The sequence below is a fragment of the Cervus canadensis genome, chromosome 9 (genome assembly GCF_019320065.1).
Source record: "Cervus canadensis isolate Bull #8, Minnesota chromosome 9, ASM1932006v1, whole genome shotgun sequence".
Taxonomy (NCBI): domain Eukaryota; kingdom Metazoa; phylum Chordata; class Mammalia; order Artiodactyla; family Cervidae; genus Cervus; species Cervus canadensis.
Genome location: NC_057394.1, coordinates 3,154,893 through 3,177,852, shown reverse-complemented (window position 1 = coordinate 3,177,852; position 22,960 = coordinate 3,154,893). Strand labels below are relative to the sequence as shown.

At 41.2% G+C, this 22,960-nt stretch overlaps 1 protein-coding gene across 3 annotated transcripts in view; it reads left to right on the top strand.

The window, feature by feature from the left end:
• Window positions 1-22,960, top strand: part of MYO16 (myosin XVI) — a 501,160-nt gene that overhangs the window by 206,028 nt on the left and 272,172 nt on the right. For all 3 annotated transcript variants that reach the window (XM_043477832.1, XM_043477831.1, XM_043477833.1), the window contains 3 exons: window positions 4,637-4,762; window positions 16,433-16,508; window positions 19,148-19,301. In XM_043477832.1, coding sequence (XP_043333767.1) covers window positions 4,637-4,762; window positions 16,433-16,508; window positions 19,148-19,301 — 356 coding nt within the window. The remainder of the gene's footprint in view (window positions 1-4,636; window positions 4,763-16,432; window positions 16,509-19,147; window positions 19,302-22,960) is intronic.

The following is a 22,960-nucleotide window of genomic DNA, read 5'->3' as shown; positions in this document are numbered from 1 at the left end:
TCCTCCAGGCAGTCTCAGGAGCAAACCCCTGTGCAGACACGCGGGCAGCGGTGAAGGTGGAAGCACAGCTGAACCCCAGGGGCAGTGTGGCTACGGAAGCGGACAGAAAGGCTTCCCACCAGCTGGCCAAGCTGCGGATTAAATCCACACCATCAACTCGGCAGGCTCTGTATCTGTGGAATATATAAAAAGACAGTGAGAGTTCCCGCTAAAGAAAACATCCTAGCTCTGGCAGCTGTAGACTTTGGAGGCAAGAACACGCAGGAATTGGCCAGGTTAGAGTCTGGGCTGCCCCCACTGCGGGTCTAGAGACCAGTGCAGGGTTGGAGGGCATCCTGGGAGGTGAGGTGGGCTGTGATTCCCAGTGAGGGGAAGGATGCTCTGACAGCTGAGATCTAAGAAAAACATTTATTATTACTGTATTTTGAATCGTTCTGTACTTGATTCTGGATTTTTTTTTCTTTCTCTGTGGTTGTTGTTTTATTATTAATTCTATTTAAGCTTTTGAGAATTTTTTTTAATCACACTTTTTATTTTCTTTATATACTTCATTTACTTTGGCTTTTTGTGGTTCTATGGTTTTTTTTTCCTTTAATTTTTTTTTGTTGTTGTTGCTTGTTTTTCTTACTGTTCTTTTGCTGTTGTAGTTGTTCTTAATATATGAAGTATTTTTTATATACTTCTGTTTAACTTTGCTTTCCTGTTTTTTTTTTTTTCTTTTCTTCCTTTGCTTCATCATGTTTGTTAGTTTGTTTTGTTTGCTTTATTCACCAGTTGGCACTCTGATTTGGTCTTGTTTTCTGGTTTGTGTTTTAGTTAGTTTTGTTTTTAATTGGCCGGCATTATTTTTAGTTTTCTTTGCTCACCAGGTCACTTTCTTGTGCTTTGTTTCCTTTGAACTATTTTGGTTGTCTGTGTGTGTGTGTGTGTGTGTGTGTGTGTGTGTGTGTGTGTGTGTTCCTTTGTTTTTTTTGTTTTTGGTCTGATTTTACATTTACCACTTGTCTGGGGTTCGTCTTTTGTGTCTTGCTTTATTTCTTGTTTTTGTGTGTTTCCTTTAATCCCTTTTAATGCCATAACAAACATCTTGTGGAATCTCAGTTCCCTGGCCAGAGATCGGACCTGAGCCTCTGGAGTGGGAGCAGTGAGTCCAGAACACTAGCCTGGACTGGTGAGCTCCTGACCCCGGGGAGTACTAATTAGTGAGAACTCCCATGAAGGCCTCCGGCTGGATCCAAGACCCAGCGTTACGCAACTGCTGGCAGCATCTGGACACCTCACCCCAGCACCACGCGAGACAAACACACAGGCTCAGCAGACAGGCTTCCTGCAGGCACCCCGCCACACAGCACCCCACAGCCCTGCCCATCAGAGGGCAGACTCGCCTCCTCCCACCAGAGCGCGGGCACAAGTCCCTCCCAACATGACGCCTACAGAGGCCACTGGGCCACCCTCACCCACCAAGGGCAGAGACCGAGAGGAAGAAGGAACACGGCCCTAAAACCTGGGAAGAGGAGACCTCAAACACAGGAAGTTAGAAAAAAGGTGAAGAGACAGAGACATATTGCTCAAATGAAGAAACAAGGTTAAGAACTCACAAGACCAAATAAATGCAAACTACCTGAAAAAGAATTCTGGATAATGGTAGTAAAGATGATACAAAATCTGAAAAATAGGTAGGAAAAAATGCAAGAATTATTTAACACATATAATGATGACCTAGAAGAAATACAGAATAAACAATGTCAAACAACACAATTACTGAAATTAAAGAAACTTCAGAAGAAGTCAATAGAGTAAATGAGGCGGAAAACAGATAAATGAGCTGGAAGATCGAATGGTGGAAATAACTGCTAACAAACAGAATAAAGAAAAAGAATGAAGATAATTTAGGATACTCTCAGAGACCTCTGGAACAATATTAAACATACCAACATTCAAATTATAGGGGTCCCAGAAGAAGAAGAGAAAGAGAAAGCATCTGAGGGATTTTTGAAGGGATTATAGTCGAAAACTTCCCTAACATGGGAAAGGAAATAATAAAGTTCAAGAAGCACAGAGAGTCCCGTACAGGATAAAGCAGCAGCATGTTGAGATACACACTAATCAAACTAACAAAGGTCAAACACAAAGGAAAAATATGAAAAGCAGTAGGGGAGAAGCAGCAAGTACCATACAAGGGACACCCCATGTGATTAACAGCTGATCTTTCAGCAGAAACTCTTCAGGGCAGAAGGGAATGGCAGGATATATTTAAAGTACTGAAAGGGAAAAACCTACAATCAAGGTTACTCTACTTGGCAAGGATCTCATTCAGAATTGATGGAGAAATAAAAGCTTTACAGACAAGCAAAAGCTAAGAGAATTTAGCACCTCCAAACCAGCTTCACAACAAATGTTAAAGGGACTTCTGTAGACACAACAAAAGGAAAAGACCTACAAAAACAAACCCAAAGCAATTAAGAGAATCCAACAGGAACAGAGATACTCATAATCACTGTAAATGTAAGTGGATTAAACACTCCAACCAAAAGACACAGACTGGCTGAATGGACATAAAAACAAAGCTCATATATATGCTGTCTACAAGAGACCCGCTTCAGACATAGATACATGTACAGGCTGAAAGTGAGAGGATGGAAAAAGATATGCCATGCAAATGGAAATCAAAACTAGAGTAGCAATTCTCATATCAAGCAAAATAGACGTTAAAAAAATATTACAAGAGATAAGGAAGGACACTACACAATGAGCAAGGGATCAATCCAAGGGAAATGCATAACAATTTTAAATATTTATGCACCCAGTGTAAGAGAACCTCAATACAGAAGGCAAATGCTAACAGACATAAAAGGGGGAAATTGTTAGTAATGCTGGAGAGGGTGGGAAGAAAGGGAATTCTCTTGCACTGTTGGTTGTAATGTAAACTAATACAGCCACTGTGGAGAACAGTATGGAGATATCTTTAAAAAAAAAACAAAAACCAGGAATAAAGCTACCATATGACCCAACAATCCCACTACTGGGCATATTCTCTGAGAAAACCATAATTGAAAAAGACAACATGTATCCCAATGTTCATTGCAGCACTGTTTACAATAACTAGGATATGGAAGCAACCTAGATGTCCATTGGTAAATGAATGGATAAAAAAGCTGTGGTACATATATATAATGGAATATTACTCAGCATTTTTAGGGACACACTTGAGTTGGTTCTAATGAGGTGGATGAACCTAGAGCCTATTATACGCAGTCAAGTGAGTCAGAAAAAGAAAAATAACATGTTAATTATATATATATATATTTATATATATATATATGCATGTATGCATATATTGTCTATATATATATGTAATCTAGAAAGATGGTACCGATGAACCCATTTACAGGGCAGCAATGGAGATGATTTATTCTTTTGGGCTCCAAAATCATTGCAGATGGTGACTGCAGCCATGAAATTAAAAGCCACTTGCTCCTTGGTAGAAAAGTTATGACCAACCTAGACAGCATATTAAAAAGCAGAGACATTACTTTGCCAACAAAGGTCCATCTAGTCAAAGTTATGGTTTTTCTAGTAGTCATGTATGGATGTGAGAGTTGGACCATAAAGAAAGCTGAGCACAGAAGAATTGATGCTTTTGAACTGTGGAGTTGGAGAAGACTCTTGAGAGTCCCTTGGACTGCAAGGAGATCCAACCAGTCCACCCTAAAGGAGATCAGTCCTGAATATTCATTGGAAGGACTGATGCTGAAGCTGAAGCTCCAATACTTTGGCCACCTGATGAGAAGAACGGACTCATTGGAAAAGACCCTGATGCTGGGAAGGTAGGAGGAGAAGGGGACGGCAGAGGACGAGATGGTTGGATGGCATCACTGACTCAGTGGACATGAGTCTGAGCAGGCTCCAGGAGTTGGTGACGGACAAGGGAGCCTGGCGTGCTGCAGTCCATGGGGTCATAAAAAGCTGGACGCGACTGAGTGACTGAACTGAACTGAACTGAATGCAGATGCAGACATAGAGAACGGCTTGTGGACACTGTGGGAAGGAGAGGGTGGAAGAAATGTGAGAGCAGCATGGAGTCACATGCATCACCGCGTGTAAAACAGGTAGCCAGTGGGAGTTTGATGTGTTTCTCAGGGAGTTCAAACCAGTGCTATGACACACTGGAGGGGTGATTTGGGGTGGGAAGTGGGAGGGAGGCTGAAGAAGGAGAGGACATGTATGTACCTATGGCTGATCCATGCTGATGTATGGCGGAAACCAACACAACATTGTAAAGTAATTACCCTTCAATTAAAAGTAAATTTTAAAAAAAAGAAGGGATAATGTACCTAAATATTTTATTTTGTATTTGAAAATATTCAGATTATAGTAGTAGAAAGGAGCACTGGAGAGGGAAACGATTACACGAAAAAATGCATGTTGTCAGAGTCAGGAAATAACAGTTAACCCGTAACAAAGAACAATGATGTCCACTTGTACAAGTGAATACAATTACATATAACTTCGTTTTTAAACGTCTTTGTGTTTTAGCTCCGATACTTCATTAAATGCATCTCTTTAAACCACCAAGTAAACTACATTGCTGTCACTGCTCTTTCACAGTAAATGACAAAGTGTGTTTCTGTCGCAGTTGCACATGGCGTGTGCCAGTGGCTACAAGGAAGTGGTGTCCCTTCTCCTGGAACATGGTGGGGACCTCAACGCTGCTGACGATGAGTACTGGACCCCGCTTCACTTGGCAGCAAAGTATGGCCAGGTAATGAATGCCCTGAATTCGTTTTTAAAAATTATCTTATGATCACTGCATCATTTCATATTTAACTTTTTTCAAAATGTGTGCTGGCATGATGTAACTTGACTTTTAATGGGATTGTTTTACTGAGGAGATATGTTTTTGGTTGAAAGAAAACATTTACTTTCCAAGGGAGCTTTCATAACCTACATTCCTCAGCACTCTGCATAATGTACTCAGACTCATTGGAGAAATAGTCAAAACCAGAAACAGTCTTTATAGAATGGTCTTAATACTATTTTTTTAACACTATATAGTACTTTTCAGTGTACAGGTTTCATGAGTCTATAATGATTGTGTTTGTTTTCTGCAGTTAGTAGATTTAAAGCAAAATTACATTTTATATTTAATTTAGCTTAGTAAATTATATTTCATTGTAACAAATGAAGGATGATAGCATAGTTCCTTCTCTGAATTGACTCTCAGTTGATTGATTCTCAATTGATTCTCTATAGCTAATATATCTTGAGTTACTATTGCACAAACTAACTTCTCACTAGGTTATGACATACTATGAAGAAGAAATACAATTTTAATTTATGTGAGTGAATGTGATTAAGGTATTCATAATAATTAATTAATGTTAAAGTTGATTTTTTAAAAAATATATATTATGTTGTGTTAGGGAAAGTCTTAGTATTAATAGTATAAAATATAACTTAGGTTACATACATATGAAGATTTGAGCTAAACTTGTTGATGTCCAAGCATTAGTTTGGTGTAAACTATGTCACTCACTGAATTTATAGTAAGTTAAATCCCTTAGATACTAGCCAATGTGTAGAATATGTATCATACAAGTTGAATCATCCAGTTGTTGAAAACACAGAAATCATTTGTATCTCAAGCATCTTAGGAAAAGTATATTACTTGGGGATATGCTTCTTCCAAAGTAGTAGGAACACGGTTTGCTTTGACAACATTTCCTGTAGAAAAAAATTCATTCATTCAACAAACACTTTTATCATGCTGTTAGTAACACAAGTCTGTGCTTCTCACAAGCGTGTGTGTGTACGTGAATGGCTATGTTGAGGAGCTGAGGCTAGAGGTAGCTAAAACCATTGGCCTCAGAGTTCTGGCTTTCCAGGTCTCTCAAGATCACAGGAGTCCTGGGGCATCAAAACAACACCATCAATATACCAGTAATCCACCCGAGCACAGCGGCATCCCAGGATACGCTAGGGGAGAAGTTCTGTGAAAATAGAGACGTGAACTTATAAGCTAGTACTGTTTCCTTGGACACAACTTAATGGCTTGTGCTGAAGAGGTGATGGTGAGTGAATTATCCAAATGTGCCCAAGGTAGTTGGAGATTGCTTCCAGAAGGAACTAAATCTGAAAGTGGTGGAATGTAGCAGAGCACTGCGCAAACTTGAATGCATCGTTTGATCCAGTTTTTCACTTTGGCTGACAGGACTTTTAGATTTTGGGTCAGGCATCATTTCAGAGTAACTAATTGGTTCCCTTAACCACTTTCATAAGATTATCAACTCTGGAGGAACAGGACTAGATTTAACAAAAAAAAAAATTTAAAGTCATGTCACTATTGATAGGTCTATTATTAGACATTTAAATGGTTTTATCAGAACTCACTGTGTTTTTTATTTTATTTGCCTTCAGGGTAAATGAAATATTTGGTATGAGTTGATATATTCTGTTTGCTATGATATTTTTCAGTTCTGCGATTTTTCTTTGGTTCTTTCTTATAACTTCTGTGTCTTTGAAGGGGTGTTCTGTTTTACGATTCAAGAGAATCTGTAATTGCTTGTTGAAGCATTCTTACGATGGCTGCTTTAAAATCATCATCGAATAATTTCAACCTGCTTCATCTTGATTTTGGTGTCAGCCGATTGTCTTTTGTCAATCAAGGTGTGCTCTTCTGATTTTTATTTGACTAGGATGAGTGGTTTTTAGTTGTTTCTTGGACATTTTGACTGTTTTGTTAGGAGAATCTTGGCCCTGTGGAAATCTTCTGTCTTAGCAAACAGTAGCTCTGTTCACAGGGAAGACAATGGCACCCCACCCCAGTACTCTTGCCTGGAAAATCCCATGGACGGAGGAGCCTGGTAGGCTGCAGTCCATGGGGTTGCACAGAATCGGACACGACTGAGCGACTTCACTTTCACTTTTCACTTTCATGCATTGGAGAAGGAAATGGCAACCCACTCCAGTGTTCTTGCCTGGAGAATCCCAGGGACGGGGAACCTGGTGGGCTGCGGTCCATGGGGTCGCACAGAGTCGGACACGACTGACGCGACTTAGCAGCAGCAGCAGCGTGCTCTTCGGCTTTAGCATCCGGGTTGTGGTCTACTTGAGTGGGAGGTGGGCCCAGTGATGGTTTAGTTTTCAGATCCTTCAAGGCATTATTTCGGTATGCTTGGTTTACCTGGGTCCCTGGGGTTCTTGCTGGTTTCTTTCCGGTGCCCCAGGAGGGATGGAAGGTGTTTCCTTGGGCCAAGCTGCCCAAGTCTCTGGGTAGGGTAGGAGAATCTCTATGGAGATAGCAGACTTCCAGGGCTGGGGGCTTTTGATTGTGTGCCCTCTGCTGGCAAGACCCCTCCCCCAGCCACCCTTGTCTCTCATGGAGGGGGGGGCGGCGTATCAGTCTCACTGGATAAGAGTGCCTCCCCTGGCACTTACTGTTCGCAGGGTCGTGGTGCTGGCTCCACCTGACATTGTCAGGGAGACACAGTTTGAAAGAGGTGGGAAGCATGTCCCTGCCCCCCAGCTCCATTGCTGGGTTGGGCTGGCAGCAGCGGGCCCAGAGGTGCCCTCCTCGGCTGCGTGTGAGGACTCAGACCGCCCTGCCTCTCTGCGGTTCCCCGCTTCCACGGGCACTAAGCCAGTCCCTCTTCCTTCTTCCATTTGTCAGAGTTCTTCTGGGGTTGCTTGCTTTTTCCCGGGTTTATTTCAGTTAGCAGGGAGGACCAGTAAGAAGTCAGTCTGAGCTGGTATGTTTTAAAACAACCACTTCTGTTTTTTAAAAAAAATGCTTATTTCTGGAAGACTTGTAGAGCTTGGTGTAAGACCTATAAGCCCAATACGAGTGCCGCTTCGTTCACGAAACTTCCTGTAACTGTTGTCACACAAAAGTCAACAGGTAGAAGAGTCATGGATGAATCAGGCACGGAACATCGGAGGACGTCAGAATTCCACCCCCTTGCCTGTCACATTCCACAACCTTCCCGAACATTAGGTTTTCTAGATCTATGTTTTCAGCCTAGAGAAACATAGTCATGAACTTCTGTGGGAAATATGATTCAACATTTGCATGTAGTTTACAAAAGGAGGAGTAATTAAGATAAACGTTATTGTTACTGTGTTTCCCTTGTATGTGCTGCATTTCTAACACCCACCATTTATTCATGATTAATGGTCAAAGAATTAAGTTCTTGGCTCACGTACTGTTGAAGCCTGGCTCGGAGAATTTTGAGCATTACTTAGCTAGCATGTAAAATGAGTGCAATTGTGCAATAGTTTGAACATTCTTTGGTACTGCCTTTCTTTGGGATTGGAATGAAAACTGACTTTTCCCAGTCTTGTGGCCACTGCCGAGTTTTCCAAATTTGCTGGCATATTGAGTGCAGCACTTTAACAGCATCATCTTTTGGGACTAGAAATAGCTCAACTGAAATTCCATCACTTGCACTAACTTTGTTTGTAGTGATGCTTCCTAAGGCCCACTTGACTTTGTACTCCAGGACGTCTGGCTCTAGCTGAGTGATGACAACGAGAACTTCCAGATGTTCAAGCTGGATTTAGAAAAGGCAGAGGAACCACAGATCAAATTGCCAACATCTGTTGGATCACAGAAAGAGCAAGAGAATTTCAGAAAAACATCTACTTCTGCTTCATTGACTATGCTAAAGCCTTTGACTATGTGGATCACAACAAACTGTGGAAAATTCTTAAAGAGGTGGGAGTATAAGACAACCTTACTTACCTCCTGAGAAACCTGCATGTCAAAAAGCAACAGTTATAACCAGACATGGAACAACGGACTGGTTCCAAATTGGGAAAGGAGTACCTCAAGGCAGTATATCATCACCCTGCTTATTTAACTTTTATGCCGAGTACGTCATGTGAAATCCTGGGCTGGATGAAGCACAAGCTAGAATCAAGCCTGCCGGGGGAAATAGCAATAACCAAAGATATGCAGGTGACACTGCCCTTATGGCAGAAATTGAAGCTGAGCTAAAGAGCCTCTTGAAGATGAAAGAGGAAAGTGAAAAGCTGGCTTAGAGCTCAACATTCAAAAACCTAAGATCATGGCATCCGGTCCCATCACTTCATGGCAAATAGAAGGGGAAACAGTGGAAAAAGTGACAAACTTTATTTTATTGAGCTCCAAAATCCCTGCAGATGGTGACTGCAGCCATGAAATTAAAAGACGCTTGCTCCTTGGAAGAAAAGCTCTGACAAACCTAGACAGCATATTATAAAACAGAGACATTACTTTGCCAACAAGGTCCGTATAGTCAAAGTTGTGGTTTTTCCAGTACTCACATATGGATGTGAGAGTAGGACCATAAGGAAGGCTGAGCGCCAAAGAATTGGTGCTTTTGGACTGTGGTGTTTGAGAAGACTCTTGAGATCCCTTGGACTGCAAGGATATCCAACCAGTCCATCCTAAAGGGAATCAGTCCTGAGTATTTATTGGAAGGACTGATGCTGGAGCTGAAGCTCCAATACTTTGGCCACCTGATGCAAAGAGCCAGCTCATTAGAAAAGACCCTGATGCTGGGGAAAATTGAAGGTGGGAGGAGAAGCGAATGACAGAGGATAGGTGGTTGGATGGCATCACCTACTGAGATGGTGAAAGACAGGGAAGCCTGGCGTCCTGCAGTCCATGGGGTTGCAGAGTCAGACATGACTGAGCAACTGAACAATGACAATAAATGAATTAAGAAATGCTTTACAATTGCTGCATTTTCCCCCCCAAACCAGCTGCACAATATCTGACCCCAACTTTTATAAAACATATTTCTCTCTTTGGGGATTCCTATATTTCCTTCTATTTTTCAGACACTCCTCTGCATCCCAGCATACTTGCAGGTCATTCTGCACATCTCAGGGATTAAACCAGCTTCATTCTGAGGATTTCTGGGGCCTCTCACTGGCTCTGGGCACCTTCCACCACTCATTGGCCGTGTGAGCCTAACCAGACTCATTGATTCTCCCTGCCTAGAGCCTGGCCCCAGCCAGGGTCTTTGATCAATGAGAACCATCCACTTTTGGTTACCTAGCTCAGAAGATTGGGGAGGACTATGGAGGCAAATGTACCAGACAGTCAGGGAGCCAGTGTCCAAGTCAACTGATCCAGCTGCTAGCTTCACACAGATGTCCAGCCCAAAGTTCTCCAAAAGTAGCCATTCACGGTGTGCACATGAGGCAGATTTTAAACAAAGGCATCTCACCTTTATCTTCTGCATCTCTGGAAAATGACTTACCGTTGATTCAGAATTTTCTAAATCCTTAAACATTTTGATACTAAGGATAGGGTCTGCCGATCATCTGTCTTTTCCATTTTATTCCATTAACCTACGCGAATGGAATCACCCCCAGAAGATAAGACCCAGCACAGCAGAGTTTATCTGAGTTCCCTGTGTGCTTTCATGGTGTCCAGCAGAGTCACTGAAGCACTTGAATGGCTGGATCTATCAGCCCAGAACCAGAAGCTGAGCGCTGGCCCTGAGTCATAGAGCAGGGCTTTTCTATTAGAATAGAAAACTCCAAACGCAAAATACTCTTCCTTGATTTAGATCCAAGAAGTGACTGAGATTTATGTTAATAGAGGATTCTGAGCAGATTGCATCTTGATTATTTTGTCAAGAAAATAACCATATGATATTTTAAAAACTTGTTCACCCATAAAAATACCATTTAATATTCATTTTGGGAATGATACTTCAAAAGAGTTATTATCTGGATATCAGTTTATATACCCAGGAGATTTATAACTCTCTAAAGAAGTAAATAAATACATCTCAGTTGAGTGGAAAAATGTTTTAGAAAGCCTCATATTTTGGAGAGACTAATGACATTTTTACAGATGTTCATAGCAACTTCAGTTTCTTATAAAAGTCTTACAAATATAAATATCTTTATGGAGAAAGCAGTCCATAATTTATAAAAATATTTATAATTGACGTGTGTACTGGGATTTATAACTGACATGTATACATATTTTAAAACTTGCGTTTATAAATATGTTAACTTTTCCAGTGAGAAAAATAATAGATGCCTATTCTTGTCTAAAACTAGGAACTGAATAAGTTATGCTAGCAATAAGTCCTTTGATTTTACAGTCTTTATGAGTTGTACATAAAATGAATTTGCTTCTAGCTTTGTACATATTTTTAGTGTTTATAATAGGATTGGCAATCCTGAAAGAAAAGATAAAATAATCATACAAATGTTATATCCACAAATCTCCTTCCCTTCAAAAGTATTTGTATCACACATCTGAGTATCTTGATGGTCAAAGGAGTTATTTGTATTCTCAAATATGTTTTACCCAATTATTGTAAGAATTGAGACACATTCAGAGTTTTCTTTTTACTTTTGGTATTTCCTTTTCCATTGGAAAGATCTGAAAACGCTCTCTGGTTTTCATCCTACCACTCTGAGCATCAAATATAGATCAACTCAGTGGTGCATCCTAGGTTCCCTGTCTCTCAGCGTTTACATGTCTTCAGAGAATCTCACACTTGTAGCTTCAAATACTCTCCAAGATGACGACACCCAAAGCCCTCTCTTGAGTTTCGCAGCCCATGAGGACCGCTACCCAGTGGGTTGTGTCTGTCAGCCTGTCCTCAACCTCAGCTTTGGCACAAAGGGAATTTCCCTCTTCTTCTCCCATCCCCTGTCTGTCCCTCCCTCTGTGCTTCATCATTTTCTTACCACAATCCTGGGCGTGGTCATTTTCCTGCCCGTCTTGTAACTGAGAAACCAGTGTGACGCAGACTCCTCCCTGGTGAATAGCTTCGAGCTGCCTGAGTCACCACCACGGCCGACCAATCCCTGCATCCTCGGTGGTCTGCCCTCACCCCGTGATCAGCATGGTGGTGTCTGGATTAACCCATCAGCCTCCTAGCAGAGTCCCCTGGTCCTCACCCACTCCACTCTCAGCAGTGGGGCTACAGCGAGATTTCTATGTGGAAATATAATCAAAGTATTCAGTCCACCATCCTTTCCATGGCTGGTGACATAAAATACCTATTCTGTAACAGTTCATGAGTCCCCATGTGCCAGGAGTTCTGCTTAATTATCCAGCATGATTCTTCCTGTTCCCCCACCAGGTTGGAGGATACAGTGATACTGAACTTCTTTTAATTTCTGGAATAGGCTACCATGTTCATCCTTTTCATGTTCTTTGCTTTTCCTAGAAGTGTTGACGGGTTCACCCGTGTCTGCCCTGCCGCGTGACTCTGAGCAGTCACTTCACTGACTGTCTTTCCTACCTTCCTGGGTCCCAGTGAGATTCCCCCTCTCACACCCGACCTAGCACCTGTACCCATCCCATCACATCAATGACCATGTCTCTAACGTTCGTCCTTATTGCTGTCCAGTCTGGGAGAACTGAGAGCAGTCCTGGTTTCTTGTCTGCAGAGGGCTGGCACGGAGCTCTCAGTTAGTACTTATTAACGAGAGTCAGTGAATGTTCTAGTTGTGCCGACGCTTGTCTGACTCAGCGCGTCACTGAACACGTGTGTGAAGAAAGGGTGGGTGCACACACCATGAGACTCCTGGGCCAACGGGAGACATGTTCAGGTGGCGATCCAGAAGACATCTGGGCCCGTGCAGGTGGGGCTAGACACAGAAATTTTTGATGGACGCGTCAGAGAAACTGCACTCGATGGAGGGGGAGTTCCATGAAGGGCAAAATGTGTTAGCAGTCTAAGGAGGTCATCGAGGAGTCTGTTCACTTGATGGTTTTCAGATGGTCCTGAGTTGGATGCATTTACTCATTAAGATGTAGCATGCGAGCCAGTGAGTGGAGGGTATATATAAATTCTGAATTCCCAGAGACCATTAACATTATAATTTCTCTTTATTAAGTGAAACAATCTCTTTTAGCTTCTGAGCTAGGAATTTGGCTGTCTCTGAACACTCATTTTATTTTTTTACTTTTTAAAGAAGTCACTTGAGATGACCATCAAGGAATTAATTTTGGTGAATTTATCCAAACCAAAATATAATTATCCAAGGAATGAGTAAAGTCCATAGCCAGTGTGAATTTAAATTTCAGCTTAAATAGTACATTTTCTATCAGCCATGTAGAGCCTCCTTACACACATACACTCAGGCACATGCACCCAGAATGTCGGTCACCTTACTACCCCCTTTGATAGTTTCAGTGACTATAAAGCTCATGTAATAATGAAGGTGCATCCTTGTTTGGTCCCACACTCTACTACTAGCATTGAAGTCATTTACTGCCAAGATCTTTCCCGAGGTTAAGACACATGTTCCAGACTACTCTGAAAGTGAAATCAGCGCTGGCCTGCTTAATTTAGTTCTGGAACATGCCTCGCTGATTTTCAATTGGAAGTGCTTGGGAATTACTGACTTTCAAAAAAAGGAATGGAATTCCCCAAGCGAGAGAAGCTTCTTCATTCCACAGAGGAATGTTTGTTTTTACAGGCCTGAAATAAAATGGAAGTGCTTTTTGTTTTTAAAGATTTTCATGTAGGAAGCCATTTGCTTTGACGACTTAAATGCTTTCTGCAGGTACAGGGGAAGCTGTGGAGGGAGGTGGTTTGTTTTCTCTCTGGAGTTCTGTGAAGAGTGAATTGAATTTCGAAAATGCAGAGTAATTGTTAAGACTGCGACAATCTGACATTTTTGCCGAGAGACGTAAAAGCCTTTAGCTGCTGCTGTTTTTTTCAAAGTTGTGCACAAAGTAAGAGTGATCTTACTTAATTCTTGGGTTTGCATTTTGTCTTTCCTTTCTCCTTTTCTTCTCTTCCACTTTCCCTTCCTCCCTCTCTCCACTTGGTTCTCTCCGCCCCCCAATCCTTTCCTCCTGACCTCCCTTCCTTTCTTGTGGTTGAAAAGCAAGCAGATCTCTCACATTTTTTACATAAAACAAAACTCTTTCCTATACCCATTTTAATGTCCTGGGACCCCGCTCTATGTATTATATCTTTTCAGATTTCAAGAGAACATCCGTATCTTTAGTAAACTGTGTATATTTGGAAATAAAAATAAACCCTAAATAGAAGCAGTCTGCTGTAACATGATTTAAGTGTTACTGTTATATTTTATGTTCTGTAAAGCCAAACCCTGATTTGGGATGGACCTGTGGGAAAGCTAGCAAGGGGACAGACTATTTAGAATGTAGTTCATTTTCTAATGAGAGCACTAACAAGATCAGTAAGCAACGGGTGGGGAAATACTTGGGAATGTTTGGACAGAGTTCTTGCATGGGTGGAGAATGACCTGCAAGTGTTGCAAAAACAACAGAGCCACAGACCAGAAAAGCCAGCCCCCTTCTAATCAACATAATAAACCAAGAAATGGAAGGACAAAGTTAGGAAAAGAAAGAATAAAAATTCCAAAGGAATCTCCCAAAATTAAAAAAAAAAAACAACTAGAACCATTAAATGATTTTATCAAGATTGTTCACAGTATTTCATTAAAAGCATAAAATATATAGAAATCTTTTTTCCAAAAGGTGTGTAAGATTTATACATTAGAAGCTATTTAACAATATAATATAAATATGAAACAATATAATAAAAGTTAAAGAAGACCTAATTAAATGGGTCAGTAAGCCATATGCATGTATTGAGATGAATATTATTGAGATGTTGTTACTCACCCTTTCAAATCTGGTCCCAGAAAGGGTCCTCCTGCCTGCTTCACTCACACCAATAGAACAAGGTTGAGCAGCTGGGTTCAGAACCAAAGGGGAGCTTCTTTTTCTTTTTTCTTTTTTAATTTATGTAGAGTTGATTTACAATGCTGTTTTAGTTTCTGGTGCAGAGCAGAGTGATTCAGTGATACATGTTTACTGTTGTTAATATTCTTTTCCATTATGGTCTATTACAGGATATTGACTATAGTCCCCTGTGTGGAAGCTTTATTCTCTGATCAGAGCACGGAGAGGGGTGGGCAGGGCTGGTTTATGGGGCTCTCTCGGTAGGAGAGGGAGGAGTTTGGGGTGAGCACAGTCACTTTGCTCACAGCTCCAATGCCAAGTGAAGATTTCTGCACACAGCCTATCACCACCGCCATCTTGAACAGGGCGTACACCAAGAGATATAAACTAGAGTATTTATAACAACATTATTTGTAACTATAGATGAATGATTGCAGTGGCTTGAATGTCCACTAAGAGGAAGGTGGCTAAATGGTGATATGTTTATACAATGTAATTCTGTGCAGCCAAATCAAGGAATGAAGGTTTGTTAAACCCATCACCTCCAAGGATGCTCAGAAATGCAGTATTCATTCTTGAAAGTAAAACACAGAAGAATTCATACATCAGGACTTTCATTTCTGTGAATGACAAAAACAGATGAAGCCAAGCGACATGTTGATTGGGGTCCTCCCATCCCTAAGGTCTAACCATGCAAAGTAAACATGGGGGTGGCTAACACCAAATCCACGACAGCGGCCAACTCTGGGAAGTAGGAACAGGGGTGATTTGGGAGAAGAACACACAGAAATACCGTGAATGGCATTTTAAAAACTTGAGTGCATGGGACTCTGTTTCATTATTTGCTCTCTCAGTGGTACATACCCATTATATGTACTCTTTGTATGTATCATGTGTTTTATAATAAACTCTAAAATATATATTAATCTCTCATCAAGGTGCTTTATTCTGATAACTTGAGATGAAGTGCTTCTAACTGTCCAGTGGGACCTTGGGTTCATATCAGCCCTGGTGCTGTAATGGATGGAGAGAAACGAGAAATGTGACTTTCATGAATTGTTAAATTCAAGCCCTTGTTTAGTGGCTAAGTCACGTGTAACTCTTTTTTGTGACCCCCATAGACTGTAGCCCACCAGACTCCTTTGTCCATGGAGTTCCCCAGCAAATGATAATGAAGTGAGTTGCCATTTCCTTCTCCAAAACAAAGCACCTGTAACGTATAAACCCTCCCGTGTGTGTGTGCGCTAAGTCCCTTTAGTCAGGTCCAACTCTGCGACCCCATGGACTGTCTTCTGCCAGGCCACTCTGTCCATGGGATTTTCTAGGTGAGAATACAGGAGTATGTTGCCAGTTCCTCCTCCAGGGGATCTTCCGGACCCAGGAATAGAACTTACATCTCCAGTTATTTTGTGGATTCCTTATCGCTGAGCCATCAGGGGGGCCCCATTCCCTCCCAAATGATGCCCTAAAATAAACCTGAGAAATGTTAAGTGAACCTTTTCAAATCCTCAATGATTTAACCCTTATATTTGAATGTGTTAATTGATGAAACAGTTTGAATGTCATTTAAAAAAAAAAAAAAAAGTAAGAACTGGAAGCAGAGAGTAAGAAACCTTTGCGGCAGTAGGTCATGCTAATGCATTCTCCTTCCATCCGTGCCCCTGGAGGATAGTAACTGTGGACAATTTGCTGCTGAATCCTAAGTAGCCAGCATGATGGTGACTATGTCAGTTACCTTTCCTGTTTCAGGCGAACCTGGTGAAGCTGCTTTTGATGCATCAGGCAAATCCACACCTTCTGAATTGCCACGAGGAGAAGGCCTCGGGTAAGCCGTGAGCATCACACCGGGTCCCTTTCCATCGTCCTGGAGTGGCTGACCCGTCACTGCCCCAGCTGCGGCGTGAGGCAGTGTGCCCTGGGAGGTTCTGTGAAACGCCCCCCGCCTCACGCCGGTCAAGCATGGGTCACCAGCTCCTGCGCACGCTCTGTTACGGAGCCTGTTAGAGGACAGCTAGCGCTCACAGGGACCGTTGCATTGTGCTCATTGCAGCGTGCTTTTGAGGCCTTACATTTTCTGGGCAGTGATTCTTGCACTGTCGCTTACTTTAAAATGTACTTTCTAAAATACATGCTTGTTCCTTAGCGTACTCTAAAGTGGTAATGGTATTTTCTTCTTTCTGTAATACTTCAGGCAATAGAGACTAGCATTACCAACCTAATTTAAAACTTTGACAATCTTAATGTTGCTTATTTTCTAATAAATACCTTTTTGAAGTTTTCTAGAGTTCTTTTTGCCACTCTTTTAAAAACTGAGTGCTACATTAGTTTTCTAATTTTTAAAACTTGACAATGTTACTACCTATAAAGTGTTTTGGTATATTAAAAAATAAAAGTTCTAAGTAATAAAGAGAAAAGTCTAGCCAAAGTAACAAAATAATATAAAATTTTTGAAGGTCATAACTGACCTGAATAACATAAATATACTTATTCTTCTCATTTTTATTCCTCTGGTGACCTAAAAGCTTGTCATGCCTGAAGATTCTTATTTCATGTCAATCACCTTGGGTGTCTCAAGGCGAAGTGTGATTACCTGATAAATCTCCAATTTAAGACAGAATGCTGTATTTGTTATTTTATTGGAATTAAGTATCATTGTCTAATGTTTATTCATCTTATTTGCTGAAAATAGACTGAAGACTTCACTAACAGCTGTGAGATAGCTTAATAGTTTCAAACTTCAGAATCATGTTAATATTAGTAATAGGGTAGTAATCTTACCATTATCTACCAAAAATATGCTTAATGGTAAATATTAAAAGAGTAAATAGAAACTTTTAGCTTTTCCATTCCTTTTCCAAACTTTTTTATTGGAAATACAAGTCACGTCCTCTGTTAACTCTAGTTCCAATAGAAGGTGACGTTTAGTCAGGATCGTAATTCTGGCATTTTTCCCGGAGAATGGTGTATATGATTGACCCCAGACAGCAGGGACCCCTGTTTGTCACACTTTGACCTTTCGGGTCTAGTGTCAACTTGCTAAAAAAGAGACATCCCAAGGCGATGGACAGTGACAGTCCCGGAGCCCGGGAGTGACTAATCTGCTGGTCTAGACTCACCCCGGCTGCCGTGGGCCTCGTGTCTGACGAGTCTCAGGCAGTTTTGCCTGCATTGCTCATGCAGCGTCTAGCATCCGCATCATCCGGTTTCCATGCCGTGTTGATCACAGGAGACATCGTGATGGGAACATAGTAGATTCTTAGTAAACACTTGCTGATTGAATGAAAATACTTCTCACACACACAAGGGACAGAGGGCTTCTAGGCAGTGAGAAGCTTCAAGCAGTCACAGGACATACGGCATCTCACGCAACTGTAAGAGGGAGGAGTTAGATAATAGTGCAAAGGACAGTGAGCGAGACACCCATTTTAGCTGAGCACAGAAAAGTCAGTTCATCACTGCTAGGTTCTATTCTTGCTATTTTGTGTTCTTTGAATTTGGAATGAACACATGAAAGATTATCTAGGGGATAAAAGCAGTTTGACATAGCGCTGTTTCTCGGTACAGAAATAATCTCCCAACATGAGGGCACTGAGCTGTCTCCTACTCATTACACAGGAATGATTTAATCTAAAGCAAATGCTGAGCAAATCCTGGCTTAAATATCTTCTTGCAGTAGCTGAGTTACTTCATCCAGCCTATAAAGCCATGTAACTCAAGTTCACAGACACGGGAGGTCACACAATTTAGTTGTGAGGGTCTGAAAGGAGCAGCTGCGGGCATCCAGTTCCTAATTGTTATGAATGTGACTTTTTCTTCAGGATGTACTGATTTCCAGTTTCAGTTGCTAACAAGCATAAATTTGATTAACGCACATCTATAGTGCTGCCCGAGAATGTTCGGATGTCATTGTTAAGGTGTGATTTGTAGGGAAATATGATTATTTTTGTTTCTTATTGGAAGTGAAAACTAGGCCATGGAGAGAGGCCAAGCCCACTGTTTTTAAAAAGCACAACAGTGTATTTATTTGTGCATCTGCCCACTTAGCAGAATGCCTGTAGAATGCCTGCTGAACGTTTTAGAAGCGCCCAGTTGTTGGGAGGGTACAGCTCTTTCCCTCTTTTGACTTTATATTCACCAGGATGAAGGGAGATTCTCATGGAGGAAAACCGACTTTAAGTTGTGTCAAGCCCAACTTCTCAGTGATTTCAAAGTTTCCCCATGACCACTCCGTGAATATTATTTTTATATTTGTTCTTTTCACTTGTAATTAACTTATGTCACTCACCGATGTACCATGGAGTAGTCTTAAAATGGTGATTCTGCCATTGCATTCCCACCGTGGACTTTTCATGTTTTTTGTTTTGATAAGTCGTAGCACAGTACGCGTAGCAGGGTCATTGAAAGGGAGTGGTTTCCTGTGATGTCAGCACTCACTGGCTCCGATCACCTCCTGGTTTCTTGTAGACGTCGCCGCGTCGGAGTTGATTGAGGAAATGCTGCTGAAGGCCGAGTCTGCCTGGGAAGGAAGAATGCAGGCGCCTCTCTGTGTGCAGACCTTGGCCCAAGAGGACCCTTATGAAGAGATCGTCCCTGACCTTCCTGTCCTCCCCAGCAAGCTGTGAGTGCCTCCTCCCCCATCATAAAGCCGTCGACCTCACTCGCGAGGACTCAGTCTTCCTCCTTGATCATCTTCTCTAGTCACCTGTCACTTTTCAGTGAACGTTAAGCCCGTCTCTCAGCCAGAAGTCAGAGCCTGCCTAGCAGTGTTTACTGAAAGTTACTTGTGGACTGTAAATAAGTTAGGCATGAAAACCCTCTGGTTTTTAAACATTACCATTTCAGCCCTTCATCATGAGACCAATGATGGTATTTTTAAGTACATTCCATATTTCTAACTAAACCAATAGCTATCTAACGAAACCAAGAGATTTCCAGTTAACTATCATCATGGCTAAATTTCCTCAAGTAGGGAATATTAATACAAATGAAGTGAAATGAAAGTTGCTCAGTCGTGTCCAATTCTTTGCGACCCCAAGGAATTCTCCAGGCCAGAATCTTGGAGTGAGTAGCCTTTCCCTTCTCCAGGGGATCTTCCCAACCCAGGGATCGAACCCAGGTCTCCTGCATTGCAGGTGGATTCTTTACCAACTGAGCTATGAGGGAATTAATACAAATAGTCACAGTTTTCTGTCTTAAGTATGAAGCTAATGATTTCTTACTATCTAAAGTATGGCCTAAAGACTGACACATGCGTAAACAAGGTGAAACTTACAAACATTATGTTGAGTGAAGAAGGTCAGAGACAGAAGACCACATACTGAATTTATAAAGAAATGCCTGGAATTAGCGAATGCATCGAGACAGAAGGTACATTATTAGTTGGATGAGCGGGGTGAGGGGAAGATGGGAAGTACCTCTGAATGGATATGCGGTTTCTTTAGGGAGATGATGGAAATTTTCTGGAAGTAGATGAGATGGTTACACGCATTTGTGAATGTGCTAAAAAGCACTGACTTGTACACCATGAAAGTGTGAATATTTTGTGTTATGTAGATTATATCTCAATAACATAAATGCACGAGGAAAAAATATTTCAGGCTGAAAGCGAAATCTGCTGCATACAAGCAGTGGGACCTTGAGGAAGGTGCTTCCCATCTCCGAATTTGTGTTTTGTCAGACAACGGAGATTAAGTGTAATGTCAAGACTTTCTTCGGGGATAAAATCAAAAATTATATTGAAGAGCAACTCAAGTGACAGGTACTTGTTTAGTTTAACAACCAACCGATTTTGTAAAATTTTTTCTATCATTCATGATTTTATCTTTGTAGTGTTAGAAATAAATATGAACTAGAATAAACAGACAGGATGAAAATAACTAGGTACACTTACGTTTTAAGGCAGAAAGTCTTGATTTCTGTAACTGACTTTCAGACCTTGTTTCAGTGTGGGAAGGAAAAATGTGGACATCTGAAGTCTCCTCTATAAAGAAGCCCCTTGGGCAAACTTGGGAGATAGTGAGGTACAGGGAAGCCTGGCGTGCTGCAATCCATGGGGTCCCAAAGAGTCAGACACGACTGAGTGATGAACAAAATCAACAACCACAGCTATAAAGAAGTCACAGACATTATGAATGAGAACTCTTTCTTTAAAGCTGGTAAATGCTTGTATGTTTTAGAGGGAAAAAAAAAGACTGGTTGTTGATTTTTGTTACAGTTTCACAGTGGTGATTGGTTTGGACAACAATTTACTGAGATATGTTGGGACATTTTCAAGTAGAGACCATGTATGCAGTGAATCAGACAGTTGACATGATTGACAGGAAATAGAAATGTATTTCTTTAAAAATCTCTTAGGCATCATTCACAAAGCAGCATTTCTTTCCTAACCAGTGGTGTGGGAGTCAGTGGTTACAACACCCAGCGTTTGGGGAGGGTTTGGATCTCTGTCTGTCTTCTCTCCTCACTATTGCTGAGATCTTCTGCAAGCTCCCCTCCTTTTTTCCCCCTTTCCTTATTTTTCCCAGGACAGATCGGGGCATATTCATTGATAGGAGAAGCACAGAGCTATAAAGAACTTAAAATGTCTTCTCTCCTCCATATAATCTACAGTTTTTCTTCTATATTTTTTTCTTCTCCCACTTTTTATCTCTAGTCCTCATTCCGAAGATTTTACAAGTAAAACCTCATCTGAATTACAGTTGCCCGTATTTCATCATCATTTAAAACCCCAACTTACTATTTCCTTTTTTTAAAAAAATTAATTTATTTTAATTGGAGGCTAGTTACTTTACAATATTGTGGTGATTTTTGCCATGCATCGACATGAATCAGCCATGGGTGTACGTGTGTCCCCCGCTCCAAAGCTTCCCTCCCACTCCCACCTCCCTCCCCATCCATCCCTCTGGGTTGTCCCAGTGCACCGCTTTGAGTGCCCTGTTTCATGCATCAGTCTTGGACTGGTCACCTATTTCACATATGGTAATACACATGTTTCAGTGCTATTCTCTCAAATCATCCTGCCCTCACCTTCTCCCAGAGTCCAAAACTCTGTTCCTTATATTTGTGTTTCTTTTGCTGTCTTGCACATAGGGTTGTCATTACCATCTTTCTAAATTCCATATAAATGTGTTAATATACTGTATTGATGTTTTTCTTTCTGACTTACTTCACTCTGTATAATAGGCTCCAGTTTCATCCGCCTCATTAGAACTGACTCAAATGTGTTCTTTTTAATGGCTGAGTGATATTCCATTGTGTATATGTATCATGGCTTTCTTATCCATTCATCTGCCAATGGACATCTAGGTGGCTTCCATGTCCTGGCTATTAGAAACAGTGCTGCGATGAACATTGGGGTACATGTGTCTCTTTCAGTTCTGGTTTCCTTGGTGTGTATGCCCAGGAGTGGGATTGCTGGGTCATATGGCAGTTCTATATCCAGTTTTTAAAGGAATCTCCACACTGTTCTCCATAGTGGCTGTACTAGTTTGCATTCCCACCGACAGTGTAAGCGAGGTCCCTTTTCTCCACACCCTCTCCAGCATTTATTGTTTGTAGACTTTTTTGATAGCAGCCATTCTGACCAACATAAAATGGTACCTTATTGTGATTTTGATTTGCATCTCTCTGATAATGAGTGATGTTGAGCATCTTTTCATGTGTTCTTTAGCCATCTGTATCTTTTTTGGAGAAATATCTGTTTTTCTTTGACCCATTTTTTGATTGGGTCGTTTATTTTTCTGGTATTGAGCTGCATGAGCTGCTTGTATATTTTCGAGATTGTCAGTTGTTTCATTTACTACTATTTTCTCTCATTCTGAAGGTTGTCTTTTCACCTTGCTTATAGTTTCCTTCATTGTGCAAAAGCTTTTAAGTTTAATTAGGTCCCATTTGTTTATTTTTGCTTTTATTTCCATTACTCTGGGAGGTGGACCACAGAAGATCTTGCTGTGATTTCTGAGCAAGCAAGTGCATGTTCTGCCTATGTTTTCCTCAGAATTTTATAGTTTCTGGTCTTACATTTATATCTTTAATCCATTTTGAGTTTATTTTTGTGTATGGTGTTAGAAAGGGTTCTAGTTTCATTCTTCTACAGGTGGTTGACCAGTTTTCCCAGCATCACTTTTTAAAGAGATTGTCTTGTATATTCTTGCCTCCTTTATCAAAAGTAAGGTGTCCATAGGTGCGTGGATTCATCTCTGTGCTTTCTGTTTTATTCCACTGATCTATATTTCTGTCTTTGTGCCAGTACCATACTGTCTTGATGACTGTAGCTTT